The following is a 14,862-nucleotide window of genomic DNA, read 5'->3' as shown; positions in this document are numbered from 1 at the left end:
GGGGCTTCTCAGCCAAAGTTGCATGGACTCCATGTGAGTCAGGCACATTCCCCTGTAACTAAACCATGAGTTTAAATTTGGTGTGTTTGGTTAACTAAGTATTAACTCATGAGTGTAAATGTAAAATAAGGTAAATGATGATTATTATTATTGTTACTGTTATTATAGCAGAATCTGGAACAAACACACAGCAGGGCTCGCAAAATCGCTAGCCTGACGTCCCAGGGCTAGCGATATCTCCGGTCGGGCGGCTTATTAATTTAATAACTGTACAGTACTCTGTTTTTGGTAACTATTGTCCTTGATGTAAATATGTTAAAAAAATTGTGTATGTTTCTGTTCTGTGTCCTGTTTGTTTGTATGTGTTTTTCTTGCTGCTGTTACAACCAAATTTCCCCTTGTGGGACAATTAAAGGATTATTCTATTCTATTCTATTCTATTCTATTCTATTCTAAGTCTTCGGACACAGAAGATCACAATCAGAAGATGAGCGCCGCGGGTCTGATGGAAGCAGCTTTTCATTACCTCGTTCTTCATTGCCTGCTGTCAGATTTCATCTGCAGGTCTGCAGACCACCTAAGAGCCTCGTCTCCCACAGCTGTTCAGTCCTGAGTCCAAATCAGAACCTCCTTTTTTATTAAATGCTCCCACATGTATGATTGGTCGTCAGCTCGACTCTGCAGTTACAGAACCAGTCTGACTGACAAACAGCTTCATGCACCGTAGCTCAATAAAAGAAAACATGAGCACAGTAAGAGAAAAACTGCACTCAGTTCAATGTTATTTATATGGCGCCAAATCACAACAGCAGTCGCCTCAAGGCGCTTTATATTGTACAGTAGATCGTATAATAATACATACAGAGAAAAACCCAAGAATCATATGACCCCCTATGAGCAAGCACTTTGGCGACAGTGGGAAGGAAAAACTCCCTTTTAACAGGAAGAAACCTCCGGCAGAACCAGGCTCAGGGAGGGGCGGGGCCATATGCTGCGACCGGTTGGGGTGAGAGAAGGAAGACAGGATAAAAGACATGCTGTGGAAGAGAGACAGAGGCTAATAACAGATATGATTCAGCAGAGAGGTCTATTAACACATAGTGAGTGAAGCAGAAACACCCAGTGCATCATGGGAATCCCCAGCAGCCTACGTCTATTGCAGCATAACTAAGGGAGGATTCAGGGTCACCTGGTCCAGCCCTAACTATATGCTTTAGCAAAAAGGAAAGTTTTAAGCCTAATCTTAAAAGTAGAGATAGTGTCTGTCTCCTGAATCCAAACTGGAAGCTGGTTCCACAGAAGAGGGGCCTGAAAACTGAAGGCTCTCCCTCCCATTCTACATTTAAATACTCTAGGAACAACAAGTAGGCCTGCAGTGTGAGAGTGAAGTGCTCTAATAGGGTGACATGGTACTACAAGGTACAATGGGGCCTTTCTCCGAAGGGTGGCTGGCCTCTCCCTTAGGCTACGTTCACACTGCAGGCAAAAGCGCATCCAATCCGACTTTTGTGACCCTCTGCGACCCATATCCGATCATGGTGTGACAGTGTGAATGGCACAAATCCGATCTGGGTCACTTTCGTGTGTGTTACTGAATCCGATACATATCCGATGTTTTAGAAAGTGACTGCTGTTTGATGGTCATGTCGCATTAAATCTGTCTTTTACGTCACTGACACATGACAGACGCCAATTATCAGCGCCGAAGAAGACATCACGAACGCTTCCTGTCCGTCCAGTACAACTGTTGGGAAGACAATGTTGGAGAAACGTGAACATTTTATTTGTACTGCATAATCTGCAGATTCTGACAGAAATCTGCAACTATCCTTTGAAGCACCGTTGCTCTAAAACAGAATTAAGGATCATTATTAGGTTATTTACATTATTATGTAAATAACAAAATAACTTAAAGCAAAAATTGGGAAACGTAAAGTCCGAAGTCTTTATATTAAGGGCCATCAGTCAAACAATATTGTTTGTTCTGGGTCTAAACAGATGTCTTCTTTTGCGCATGCGGCCGCTTTGAGCGTTCACACTAGAGCACAGAAACAGCTTTAGTGAAGGTTACAAATGATCTTCTTATGGCCTCTGACAGTGGACTCATCTCTGTGCTTGTCCTGCTAGACCTTAGTGCAGCGTTCGATACTGTTGACCATAATATCCTATTAGAGCGATTAGAACATGCTGTAGGTATTACAGGTACTGCACTGCAGTGGTTTGTATCATATCTATCTAATAGACTCCAATTTGTGCATGTAAATGGAGAGTCCTCTTCACACACTGAGGTTAATTATGGAGTTCCACAGGGTTCAGTGCTAGGACCAATTCTGTTTACATTATACGTGCTTCCCTTAGGCAGCATCATTAGAAGACATAGCATACATTTTCACTGCTATGCAGATGACACCCAGCTCTATCTGTCCATGAAGCCAGATAACACACACCAATTAGTTAAACTGCAGGAATGTCTTAAAGACATAAAGACCTGGATGGCCGCTAACTTTCTGCTTCTTAATTCAGATAAAACTGAGGTTATTGTACTCGGCCCTGAAAATCTTAGAAATATGGTATCTAACCAGATTCTTACTCTGGATGGCATTACCTTGGCCTCCAGTAACGCTGTGAGGAACCTTGGAGTCATTTTTGACCAGGACATGTCCTTCAACGCACATATTAAACAAATATGTAAGACTGCGTTCTTCCATTTGCGCAACATCTCTAAAATTAGAAATATCCTGTCTCAGAGTGACGCTGAAAAACTAGTTCATGCATTTATTACTTCCAGGCTGGACTACTGTAATTCATTATTATCAGGATGTCCAAAAAACTCCTTGAAAAGCCTTCAGCTAATCCAAAATGCTGCAGCAAGAGTCCTGACAGGGACTAGAAAGAGAGAGCAGATTTCTCCTGTTTTGGCTTCCCTTCATTGGCTTCCTGTTAAATCCAGAATTGAATTCAAAATCCTGCTCCTCACATACAAGGTCTTAAATAATCAGGGCCCATCTTAGCTTAATGACCTTGTAGTACCATATCACCCTATTAGAGCACTTTGCTCTTGCTCTGCAGGCCTACTTGTTGTTCCTAGAGTATTTAAAAGTAGAATGGGAGGCAGAGCCTTCAGTTTTCAGGCCCCTCTTCTGTGGAACCAGCTTCCAGTTTGGATTCAGGAGACAGACACTATCTCTACTTTTAAGATTAGGCTTCAAACTTTCCTTTTTGCTAAAGCATATAGTTAGGGCTGGACCAGGTGACCCTGAATCCTCCCTTAGTTATTTCCAGTCACCTTTCTCACTCACTATGTATTAACAGACCTCTCTGCATTGAATCATATCTGTTATTAACCTCTGTCTCTCTTCCACAGCATGTCTTTTATCCTGTCTTCCTTCTCTCACCCCAACCGGTCGTAGCAGATGGCCGCCCCTCCCTGAGCCTGGTTCTGCCGGAGGTTTCTTCCTGTTAAAAGGGAGTTTTTCCTTCCCACTGTCGCCAAAGTGCTTGCTCATAGGGGGTCATATGATTCTTGGGTTTTTCTTTATATCTATGAAGCGCCTTGAGGCGACTTATGTTGTGATTTGGCGCTATATAAATAAAATTGAATTGAATTGAATTGAACTAGAGTGCGTTTGCTGTCGCATTTTATTTGTAGTGTGAACGAGCAGACAAAAAAAATCGGATTTGATCAAAAAATCGGAATTGAGCATTAAGACCTGCAGAGTGAACGTAGCCTTAGAGATGGGGTGAGGAGTTCATCCACCCAGGAGGGGCTCAGAGTAGAGCCGCTGCTCCTCCACATACAAAAGAGCCAGCTGAGGTGGTTCGGGCATCTGACAAGGATGCCTCCTGAGGGCCTCCCGGGTGAGGTGCGTACAAGAAAGTGTTTGAACGTGAAAACGATCCAACGCATGAACCTGAACTCAGTATTTGTTCATGTTTGCACGTACACGTTTGTAAAATCGTTTGACATGAGCTCAGACTGCTCACGTGTTTGTGTGTGGATCGGAGCACGCACACGTGCACACAAATCCCTGCACACGTCTGTCAATCAGAGTTTACACTGGTGGATCGTATCGGAACACTAGCTCCTGTGCAGCGAGTCCCGTCGTGAAATCTCCTCACTGCTAAATATTCCACAGTTAGTGAAAGTGACTGGGAACGACAGCAGCTCAGGCACGACGAGCTCGGCCACGTGAAATCAGCAGGTCAGCAGAGGCTGAGGATCACGGTGCTCAGAGGTCTTGACTTTCTGGAGAGTTAATCGCTACAGTCCTCCAAACTTCACGTGGCCTTCAGATTAGCTCAAAAACAGCGTGCAGAGTTTCACGGAATGGGTTTCCACGGCGACCAGCTGCAGCCAAGCCTCACATCAACGCAAGGCACTAGGGATGGGTACCGGTGTCCGGTGCCATGATGGCACCGGTTCTGACATAAACGGTAGTAACCAGACCGAAAAGCAGCGCACATTTCGGTGCTTTATTTCGGTGCTTTTTTTTCCTGAGCTGTGATACACTTCTAGCCAATCATTTTACGTTTCCGAGGATAGTAGGCGGGCCCAGGTATGTACTTTCTTTTAGAGCAGAGCTACAGATTAAAAATGCCCAAGGCGAAGCGGTCAAAAGTCTGGCTGTACTTCACAGCAAAATATGCAAACTCAGCAGCCTGCAGCAAGTGCTTTAAGCTGATACTGTGATACTGTCAAAGGAGGTAACACCTTGAATCCGATGAAACACCTGGCGACGCATAGCGGTTTTTTTAAAAGCCCAGAAATGCGCCGTATTTGATAGCTTGCTGCGAGACCTCACACCGAGCGCATCTACCGCGGGTGGGTTGCCTGTTATGCAACATCCCCCAAAAACACGAAGAGAGTCCTGGCCCCTAGCCCTGCCAGTGTAGCAGAAATGATGACGGATGATGATGCAGCAGCAGCCGTTCTTCTCTGCGTGAGTAGCTTAATGTTGTTCATGTGTAATTTACATTGAGTAGGCTAACCACGTTATTACATTAATGCATGTAAGGTGAACTAGCAAACATCATCATAGCTACATGCGGCTGTCTTCTTGTTTGATGGCAGATGCTCCCTTCACCCTGGCCCAAAAGGCTAAAATGACCAAAGAAAAAGTGGAAAACAGTTAAACATGAGAGGTTTAGGACAAAGTTTGTGTTTTTTCCATTGATTAAGCACTGCTTCCAGCCAAGAGTGATACCATAAATCCCCTATAGCTGCAGAAAAGGCTAACATTGTTATCTTTTTACAAATAAACAGCTGAACATGAGAGGTTTTTGGACAAAGTTTGTGTTCTCCATTCTTTAAGCACCGGTTTGAGCACCATTTAAGCACCGGCACCGTTTCAAAAGTACCGATTTGGCACCGGTATCGGATAAAACCTAAACGATACCCATCCCTACAAGGCACACAGCGGAGCAAAGCACGGCGCCACTGTACTCTAGAGCAGTGCTCTCTGGGACGACCGATCAAACTCTGGGTTTGGTGGTTGCCAGGAACGGTACTGGTCTGACTGCACTGTGCCAGGTTTGGTGGAGGCGGGGTGATGGTGCGGGGCGGAGCAGGACGCCTCCTCGGCCAGGAGAGCTCAGAATACTGAAGTAGTGTGATATAATTACTCCTGTGTATAAACCGCCGCCCCTCTTGTAAAGCGGGTGTCGACATGCTTACTGTGGCCGAGCTCTCTGCACTCACCCTTGACTGCTGGTTTATGCACAAAGGGCAAAAAAGAACCTTGAACCTTGATGGCGTGACAGAAGAAGAAGAGCGTGCTCAGGGCGCCATGTGACCGAGCCAGGAAACTTGTCAAAGTTAAATTTTAATTAGAAGTTTTGGGAACACGAAGTCAGAGCGGCTTCATCGCGGTTGTCACGGTGATCCTCAGAAATGAAACCGAGCAGAGATTCAGTTTAAAACAGGCGAATTTAAGAAGAACCTTAAATCAACACAAGAACTAAAAGACACTGATCTCCAATTAAAGACCCTAGGGGAGGGGCGGGGCTCTCTGAAACTCCACAATCAACCAATCGACCAATAAACCATCAGGAAACAGAAGTCACGGCATCACTGTTTTATTAAACAACAAAAAACATTTGATTGATTTTAAAATGTCAGAACAACAAAAACGTTTGATTGAGAGAAAAATTTCATTCATGATTCCGGAAAGTTTGAAGCTTTTTTGGGTTTTAGAGCCGAAGCTAAGACGACGAGAAGGAAACATCATCATCGTCACTGAGCTGCTGCTGTCTTCACTGATCAGGACATCCGGCCGCTCAGATGACAGCGCGGACACTTCCTGTTCCAACTTTCTTCCTCAGCACCTCGACCAGACGCTCCAACCTGAGGAGAAAGATTTCCCGTTAGTGACGCTGAACTCTGATGTTCTGACGAGGTTTGTAAGAGCTCGGTGATGATGATGGCGGTGATCCTCTGTGGCCACTGCTCTGATGCTGTGACCTCAGTTCTCTGACTAACGGGAGGAAATGATGAGGAAAGTGAGAGGAAGATGAAATGTGTGTGTGGGGGGGGAGCGACCTGAATGACTTTCCAGCAGTCGGCGATGCTCGCTCACTCTCACTCTCTCTAAATCAAATTAAACTTCCCTCTGTAATACCCCCCACCCCCACCCAGAGCAAATATTCCTCTCCGCTGTTCAGAAACTTGGGAGGCTCTTCAGCGCCATGCGCCCCCCCGCTGGCAGCCAAATTAGAGCGGAAAGCCACGGGTTTGAGCCCAGGAGGACAGTGCGGGACGCAGACGGACGACTTAAGCTGTTTTCATCATGAATCTCATCCCTTCATCTTCAACTGATGAGCCGCCGCGCCGCAGCAGAAGAAGAAGTCACGTTATCCGGCGTCGGAGCGCCATCCTGCAGGAGCAGGAATCTGACGGATTAATTCTCCTCATCGGCTCGCCGCAGACACTCGCACACCCTCGTCTGCTGAATATGAATCATCACACCAAATCTCCTTAGTCCCACATGCTTAACCGGTCTTTGAACGCCTCCCGGAGTCTGTGAGACTTTCCGAGGCAACTTCACCGATCGGTCACTGTGCTCTCGCCGGACTGTCCAGAGAACCAGCTTATTGATCACCTGCACAAGAGATCAGTGAGCCAATGAACAGGTGACAAGGTTTGCACCTGGATAACATCTGTCAGGAGAAATCAAACATCTGGCTCTCTCTAGCAGTCTCACGGCTGAGTTAGGACCTCGTCTGACCTCTGACCCTCAGGCACAGTTATTTCCCGATCGATCAGCTCGGATCGTCAGCCTGTTTCAGGCTCTCGGCTCAGAGTCACGTGCTCCTGCCGTTGATGAAGAGCAGCGCAGAGATAAAATCTCCTCAGGCTGAAGAACAGCTACTCAGATGTTGCTGCTAATTTAAACCGCAGCGGATTTCAGGGTCCTACGAACTTTTATTTGTGATGTGAACAAGGAGACTCGCCGGGAGCCTGAAAGCGTCATCATTCTTGCCGACCTGTCCCAGCAAGCTCTGAGGGTTCAGTACCTGCCCGTCACACCTGTGGGCCACAAACAGCAGCTCACCTGATGTTTCCTGACAGCTGCGAGGCAGTTCAGTAATCATTATTAATAATACATAAAGCCATGTTTCAGAGCTCACCACTGGCAGGCTGTCCGCACAGTTCTCTGTGACGACATCAAACAAAAGAAAGTTTATTTTGTTTGATGGACATTCTTTAGGTAAACCTTTCCTCTGCGTCAAACGTGATTGACACCGTCAGCTCACCATGAAACGCCACCACTGGAGTCTCCACCCGTCATTTCGAATGATTTTAGAGACACGGTTTCTAAAATCATGAGAAATAAGCCGGGCACGGCTCTGAACGCTCGAGGAGAAGACCTCGCCATCGTCAGAGCTGAGGGACATCTTCATGCAGAAAAACTTCTTCAGGCTTGCCGGGCCGAACCGCAGAGGTCCGAGTTTGGTTCCTGTCATCATAAAAATCCTCTCCCACAGTCTGCAGAGACTCTCAGCCGTTGCAGGTCTTTAAAGCTCGGTTCAGTCTGCAGTAAAATCGGCCCTCTGGACTTGAAACTGGGCTGAAGCTACGCTGCAGATTCTCTCGAGTTTCATTCCTCTGTTTTTGTTCTTCTTCTGAGCAGCAGCGTGTGATTACTGTGCGATGAAGAGGAGGAGTGCTCTAACATTAAGCTACTGTTATGCACCAAATGGGTAAAACTGATGTTCACGTCTCCCAAACCTTAAAAAATCAGATTCGATTAATTTGAAGAACTGTTAGATTCACTCTGATACAGACACAACGAAGCGCTGCGTCTGCGGCACGGCGGCAGCTTCATGAGCAGAACCGAAACACCAGTCGCCACAACATTAGGACCACGTACCTAATGTAACAGAGTGTTTCTGTTGTCATGGCGATTGCAGCAGAACATACAAAAATATTATACATGGCTTCAGCAGCAGCAGCCAATCAGAACAGAGAACGCAACAAACAGGAAGTGAAGGCTCTGACCTGCGCACTTGCTCAGTGGCCTCTCGCTCTGCCTCCTGGCAGCGCTGAAGCTCCGCCTCCACGCTCTGCTTCTCCTTCATCAGCTGCTGCAGCTTATCCATCAGGGGTGGGGCCTCAGGAGAAACGCTATCAGCTCGCAACAAGGGCTGGGAGGGCGGGGCTAAGTCCTGAGATCTGAGAGGGGAAGAGGAGGACGTTCCTGTTAAACTGACAGTCAGAGTGCATGCTGGGAAAAAATGGGTTTATTATATATTTATTTTATATTTTCAGAAACTTAAAAATATGAAAACGATTCTTTATAATAAATAAATAAAACAAACTGGCTAACAGGTAAAAAAGTGATGAAGAACCAGTGAGCTTCCACACGTTCACACATCCAACTGTAAACACTGAGGGAAACAGACGTCGACCAGCAGTTTATTTAAAAAGCACTTAAATAAAAATGATTCAGAGGCGGCAGTGTGACGTGAGCTGCAGCACATCAACAGGTATTATTGATTATTATTGATTATTGAGCTTCAGACGGCTTTAAAGCTGCTGTGATCGTCAGCGCGAAGCAGCTGATAAATAATCGATCGGTGGGATATCGATAGGTGCTAGGTTACTTAAAAGTAAACAGACAGGTCAGAGGCACTGTTGGCCAAGTTACTTTGAAAAAGTAATTAATTATAGTTACTAGGTTCTTCTTCAAAAAAGTAACTGAGTTACAAGATTCTAAAGGTATTTAATTACTTGAAAAGTAACTATTGTGTTACTTAAAATAAACGTTTAACCCTCTGAGGTCCAGGGTATAATTGGCCATTTTAACCACTTTGATGTTTCCTCCACATTTCACCTTTAAAAACTGTTTATTTGCCGTGTTTGGTCTCATCCTTTTCAGCACAACCTCACGTGTCTGAATTTACAGTCATGTTTTCATTCTGACTACTGTATTAACAACATTGATCTACAATCAGACAAAAAACATAAAATCTGAGTAGAAAAAGTTATTTTTTACTGTAACAACCACAAACATGTTTATTGAATCATATTTCATAACTTTAAATGCAAATATTTGTCAGTTTTAAAATCTATGCACAAGTTTTGCAAACAAAGTTATTTGCAGCCATTTACCTTTTACCCTTTTTTTTTAAACCACTTAAACTGTTTACAGAACAATCAGCTGTTCTGCATTTAATAAGACAAATTATTTGTGCCACTCCAAACACGCTAAACGTCACAAATCTCTCACATCTCGCTCTCTCTTTTTCCACTCTCTCTCTCTCTCTCTCTCCGTCACTCCTAAATCTTCCTCCTGTTCCTAAACAACAAACGTCATGTTGCCATATCATTTTTTGATTGGTTGACATGGTGCATTGTTCCACCAACATGAACGGGCTGTTTTTTGTTTTGTTTGAGCAGAGAGGTCTCGCTGCTGTCCTTAGACAGTAAACGTGAAGCTATTCAGGAAAAACAGGCGTATAAATTGTTTATCACGACTCTGGTTTTACTGGCCCATCAACACCGTTTATAAACTGGTATACGTCACCTTGTTGCTTTGTCATCTTGGTCATGTGATTGTTTACCACAACTACTTTATTCTTCCTCAGTCAAACAGCAGCACTCATACGATTGTTTTGCCTCCTGAGCTCCAGGTGTTGTGCTAGACAGTGATCGTGATCGCGGTCCGTGGGAGTGCGCAGCTGCTTAAAGCTGCAGCGTCCAGATTACTTACAGCTACTTCCTGCAGCTGATATAAGCTGCAATAAACTGAACACAGCTTCAACCGTCTGTTTGGTGAAAAATAGTAACGCGACCGCATTTTGTTGTTAGTAACGGTAACGGCGTTGTAACGATAGGAATGGTAATTAGATTACTCGTTACTGAAAAAAGTAACGCTGTTATCCCCATCACTGGTCAGAGGTCAAAGTTCAGACCAAATTAGAAACAGAACACTTTAAAAACAGAAGAGAGGAACCAACAGCATCGTCGTCAGGACCTTCAGCAGTTTTCTGATCCTCGTGCTGCATCTGATATTTTCTCACTTCATCACACTCGACCGCTTCAATTCTGCTGAAACGTTTTCCATGTTGGAGCAGGACGTCCTAAAACTTCAATTTGTGGTTCAGCACAGCTCATATAAATCCATAAAACTGAATGAAAGGAAAACAGGAATACAATGCATACTAGGGCTGGGCGATATATCGAGTTTTTTAAAAAATATCGATATATTTTCATACGAGATATAAGATGTGACAATATCGTTTATATCGATATAGTCTATGTTACGTTATAATTATACTTGTGGAGCCGCAGGTTTGCCTCTCTTTCGTCCACTTTTGTCTCTACGCAACGTTACTCGGCCTCGCCTCTCCTTCACTGAACACAACTCCGCCTCCCCCATAGCTTCACCTGCAGGCAATGACAAGATGAAAGCGGAAAATCTCCGTTAGCGAGTTACCGCGGATCGCCCCGTGCGTGGGGCTGGACGGCGTCAACGTGTTAGCGAGCTAACCGCGCTAACGACATGCAGCCCGGAGGGGCTGCACGGCCTAAAGTCCTTTCATTTTCTCAAAACTCGACAGTGCGCCTTATGTATGAATTCTGGTTGTGCTTACTGACCGCGAACCGATTTTATGTGGTACACAGCGCTCAGCAATCTGTCAAAAATGTTTTATTATGACTTTGCTACGGAGCTGCACCGCTTGATGGATTGTCGGAGGATTACGGCTACCGAGGAGGAGCCTCGCGGAGTGATACGTACTGTGTGTGTATAAGGACCACAAACGGCACCTGTTCAGAGACGTGGTGCAGCTGTGAAATCTGTCTCTTTGTTATTACGCTCAGCGTCTATTAGTTTACATTTTGACTGCACAATTATGAGCTTTTTGTTATGCACAAAAACAACATTGTTTTCTTTTATTTATGGACCATGATTATTTAATAAATGCTGATAATTTATTTTTGAGTAATTTCTTCATGTACATCTACGCTGTATGTAAATAAAAGTGCCCGTGTGACATCTGGGACACAGTGTGACTAAGAACTCTCTTTTTGTTCTTAACTTATGGCTTTAAAAAAAAAATCGAGATATATATCTTATATCGCCATCCAGCTAAAAAATATCGAGATATGAATTTTGGGTCATATCGCCCAGCCCTAATGCATACACACAGTGTTAATATCTGAGAATATCTTAGTGATAAGCACCGTTTGAAACATTTAAAGAGTAAACACACAAAGACAACCACTGATGAGCGGTCACAGACGCCGCTGCACCTGTCCAAGAGTCTGCAGAAACCATTCCTGAATCTCAGACGTCGACATCAGCGAGAGACATCTCTCCAACTTCATGGTGACAAAGCAGACACCCGACGTCACACAATATTACATCGAAGGCACAAACACAAAAACACGTCCGACGGGAACAGAAGAAAGCGCACCCTGTCTCACTTTGTTATACACATAAAAAAATAATTAGACTCTCAGCAGGTTTTAAAAATACGTCTGTACAACCTCACACAAGCAACATATCACTTATTACTGGGTGGCTGTAGCTCAGGTGGTAGAGCAGGTCATCTACTGATCGGAAGGTTGGTGGTTCGATTCCCGGCTTCCCCTAGTCTGCATGCCAAATATCCTTGGGCAAGATACTAACCCGAAATTGCTCTCATCGGAGTATGAATGTGTGTGAATGTCAGTTGTGCTTGTGCGAATGGGTGAATGCACAAGTTGTGTAAAGCGCTTTGAGTGCTCAGAAGAGTGGAAAAGCGCTATATAAGAACTAGTCCATTTACCATTTACCATTACTGGGTATCCTCGCTGATTCCTATAACGCCTGGATTCAGCTTCTGATCATCTATCAGTACTGACACCGTGAGACTTGATCAGAGGTGTGAGCATCGCAGCAGAGGCCTTTGTGTCCAAGTAACTGAGGATAAAAACATGAAGCAGATTTTCCTGGCCTGGCTTTTTATAGCACCTTAAAATAAAACCATGAATCAACATGTGAACCTGATGCTGCTGAAGTGAAGCAGAGTTACAGAGGTGTGATTACAGCTGAGCAGTCATTTGTAAAAGTTTAGATGTCAGAGGCCGACAGCACTGAACACAACAGCAGACTGGTGTGTGGTAAGAAAAACAGATCTGATGGTAAACTGGTCTCTGAGGACACAGAGACCGAGAGCTGTGCAGGAAGTAACAGCCAAAGAATTCATGACGATGTTTCTCAAACGTGAAGCGCAGTTTGATCTTCTTTTGCTGCTGGTTCAGTCAGAGAGATGAAACCTGCAGCTTCTGAATCTGAGCTGTCGGCTTCCAGCCGGACAGCGCGTCTGTGCCGTCAGGTGACAATCCCCGCTCGGCGTTTACATCTTTGTGCAGAATCTGTTTACCTGCTCTCATTTACTGTTTCAGCTGTTTGTTAATAGAAATAGTTTTTTGAGCTCTAAGCTGACACTCTGCCGTTTCTGATAAAATGCATTTATATTTAAAATTGGTTCAGGAGTTTTTAAACCCACCTCCAGTTTGGGCCATCAGCGAAGAAACCAAGTACACAAACACAGGCCTGACCTTTGACCTGCTGAGATCTGTTTTATCTAACCCGGTCTGCACTGCTGAGGTTAGCGGCGTCTGATCAGGACTAAGAGACTTTAAGCATAAATAACTATGTTTCAGTCTGAGGAAATCAGAAGGAATCACTGTCTGGATATTTTAAATCAGTCTTCACGCTGGGACGCATTTCCTGTGATCTGACAGGATCGCTAACAACAGGCAACACAACATGAAAGAAATCCAGCTGCTTTTTTTTACTTCTACACTATAGCACCTCCTCAGAGGTACTAATACGTCAGACTGAACATGCCTGGTTCAGAGGTTGAAGTGCAGCTTTTTGATTGGCTGCAAACTGAACAATAACCAAATATCTCTCCTGTGAGGGCATCAAATCAGCACAGAGACCCTGAGAAAAACCACCAATAATAGAGAATAAACAGAAACTGTAACACAGCAAACACAGAATGTGACCAACACGTCAAAGGTCAATCTTCTTCTGACGTCCTGCTAATCCCGTGGACCAACACACTGATGAAAAACCATCTGACACACATCTGTCAGCCTGCCGGGCTCAGAAATCCAGCTGTGAGCCTTCAGACTGCTCAGGACCAGTACTGAGACCAGCTCCGAGCCCGTGAGAGGAACAAAACGTCCCCACTTTGAGGCTGTAATACCTGAGACCCCACACACACACACACACACACACACACACACACACACACACACACACACACACACACACACACAGGGTTTAATGAAGTAAAATCACAGGAAATTAGTTTTTATTTCCACCAAGAAAACTGAAATCAAACAAAAATCCTGATTCCCCCCCCCCGACATCTCAGCAGGCGTCCAGCATCAATCCTGATGATTTATGGAGACTCACAGTTTGGCCAGCGTGGACGCCTCGCTGCTCATCTTTATTCTGACTCAGGCTACTGCGGCGCTTCGCTGTGACTGCCGAGTGGGGCCTCAGCCCGAGTGTTCTTCCTCAGGGCCGGTCCTGAAACCGCGCCCTCTGACCTCTCTGATGCTTTCTGTTGGGTTTCGTTCATGTTGTGCACCGGCTACATAGGGGCTGACAATGTTGTCGCGTCTGTCCTTTTTATCCTCCCTCGCTGGTGTCTGATCTTCTTTTCTGTGCCTCTTTGCTGATTTGATGAAAGCCCAATTAGGATAACCACACATTTTGAGTGCTTCCTTTACATGTGTGTTCCTTCTTTTTCCCTTCAGGCTTAGAGGGAACATGTTCTGCCCGGCGGTGTAGGGTCCTATGTAGCCGGTGTTTCTCTCTCTCATTATAGGTTCACGCCCTCGAAGGAGGAAACACCTGTGCCTCATCAGTGTGGATGGCATTCAAGCCAGGAAGCAACGGCTGTTCTTCGCTGGATCGTTGTGAGAATCACATCAGTGAAAGTTGAGCGTCTAGCAAGTGTTTTTCCATGTAGTTGTGTGTTTGGAATCTAACGAGCGTTTCTTTGTGTGCAGACCCTCTGGACTGTTTTCCCCGGTGTTCCCTAAGTGACGAGTGTTCGAGTGGATTCGTGTTTGGATTGTTTGGAGAGAGACAAGAGTGTTCACCTGGATTTCCCCCTAAGTAAAGAGAAACGACACTCCATCATTACTTTAAGAACTGAAGGTCAGTCAGTCCGTGGAAATGCTAAAACTTTGAATGTGTCCCCAAGTGCAGTCTCAAAACCAGGTGCTACGATGACACTGGCTCACCTGAGGATGCCCCAGGAAAGGAAGACCAAGAGACCCCTCTGCTGCTGAGGATACATTCATCCGAGTCACCAACCTCAGAAATCCCAAGTTGACAGCACCTCGGAGCA

General features: G+C 45.1%; 1 protein-coding gene across 5 annotated transcripts in view; it reads right to left on the bottom strand.

The window, feature by feature from the left end:
• Nucleotides 1-6,059: 6,059 nt before the first annotated feature.
• mipol1 (mirror-image polydactyly 1) overlaps nucleotides 6,060-14,862 on the bottom strand; it is a 48,239-nt gene continuing 39,436 nt past the window's right edge. For all 5 annotated transcript variants that reach the window (XM_080293517.1, XM_080293520.1, XM_080293519.1 and 2 more), the window contains 2 exons: nucleotides 8,498-8,671; nucleotides 6,060-6,343 (listed from right to left, as the gene is read on the bottom strand). In XM_080293517.1, the coding sequence (XP_080149643.1) occupies nucleotides 6,277-6,343; nucleotides 8,498-8,671 (241 nt within the window). In that variant the 3' untranslated portion in view covers nucleotides 6,060-6,276. The remainder of the gene's footprint in view (nucleotides 6,344-8,497; nucleotides 8,672-14,862) is intronic.

This window comes from Astatotilapia calliptera, chromosome 19, assembly GCF_964374335.1.
Source record: "Astatotilapia calliptera chromosome 19, fAstCal68.1, whole genome shotgun sequence".
Taxonomy (NCBI): Eukaryota; Metazoa; Chordata; class Actinopteri; order Cichliformes; family Cichlidae; genus Astatotilapia; species Astatotilapia calliptera.
Note: the sequence above shows the minus strand (reverse complement) of the source record. Positions and strands in the feature narration are given on the sequence as shown.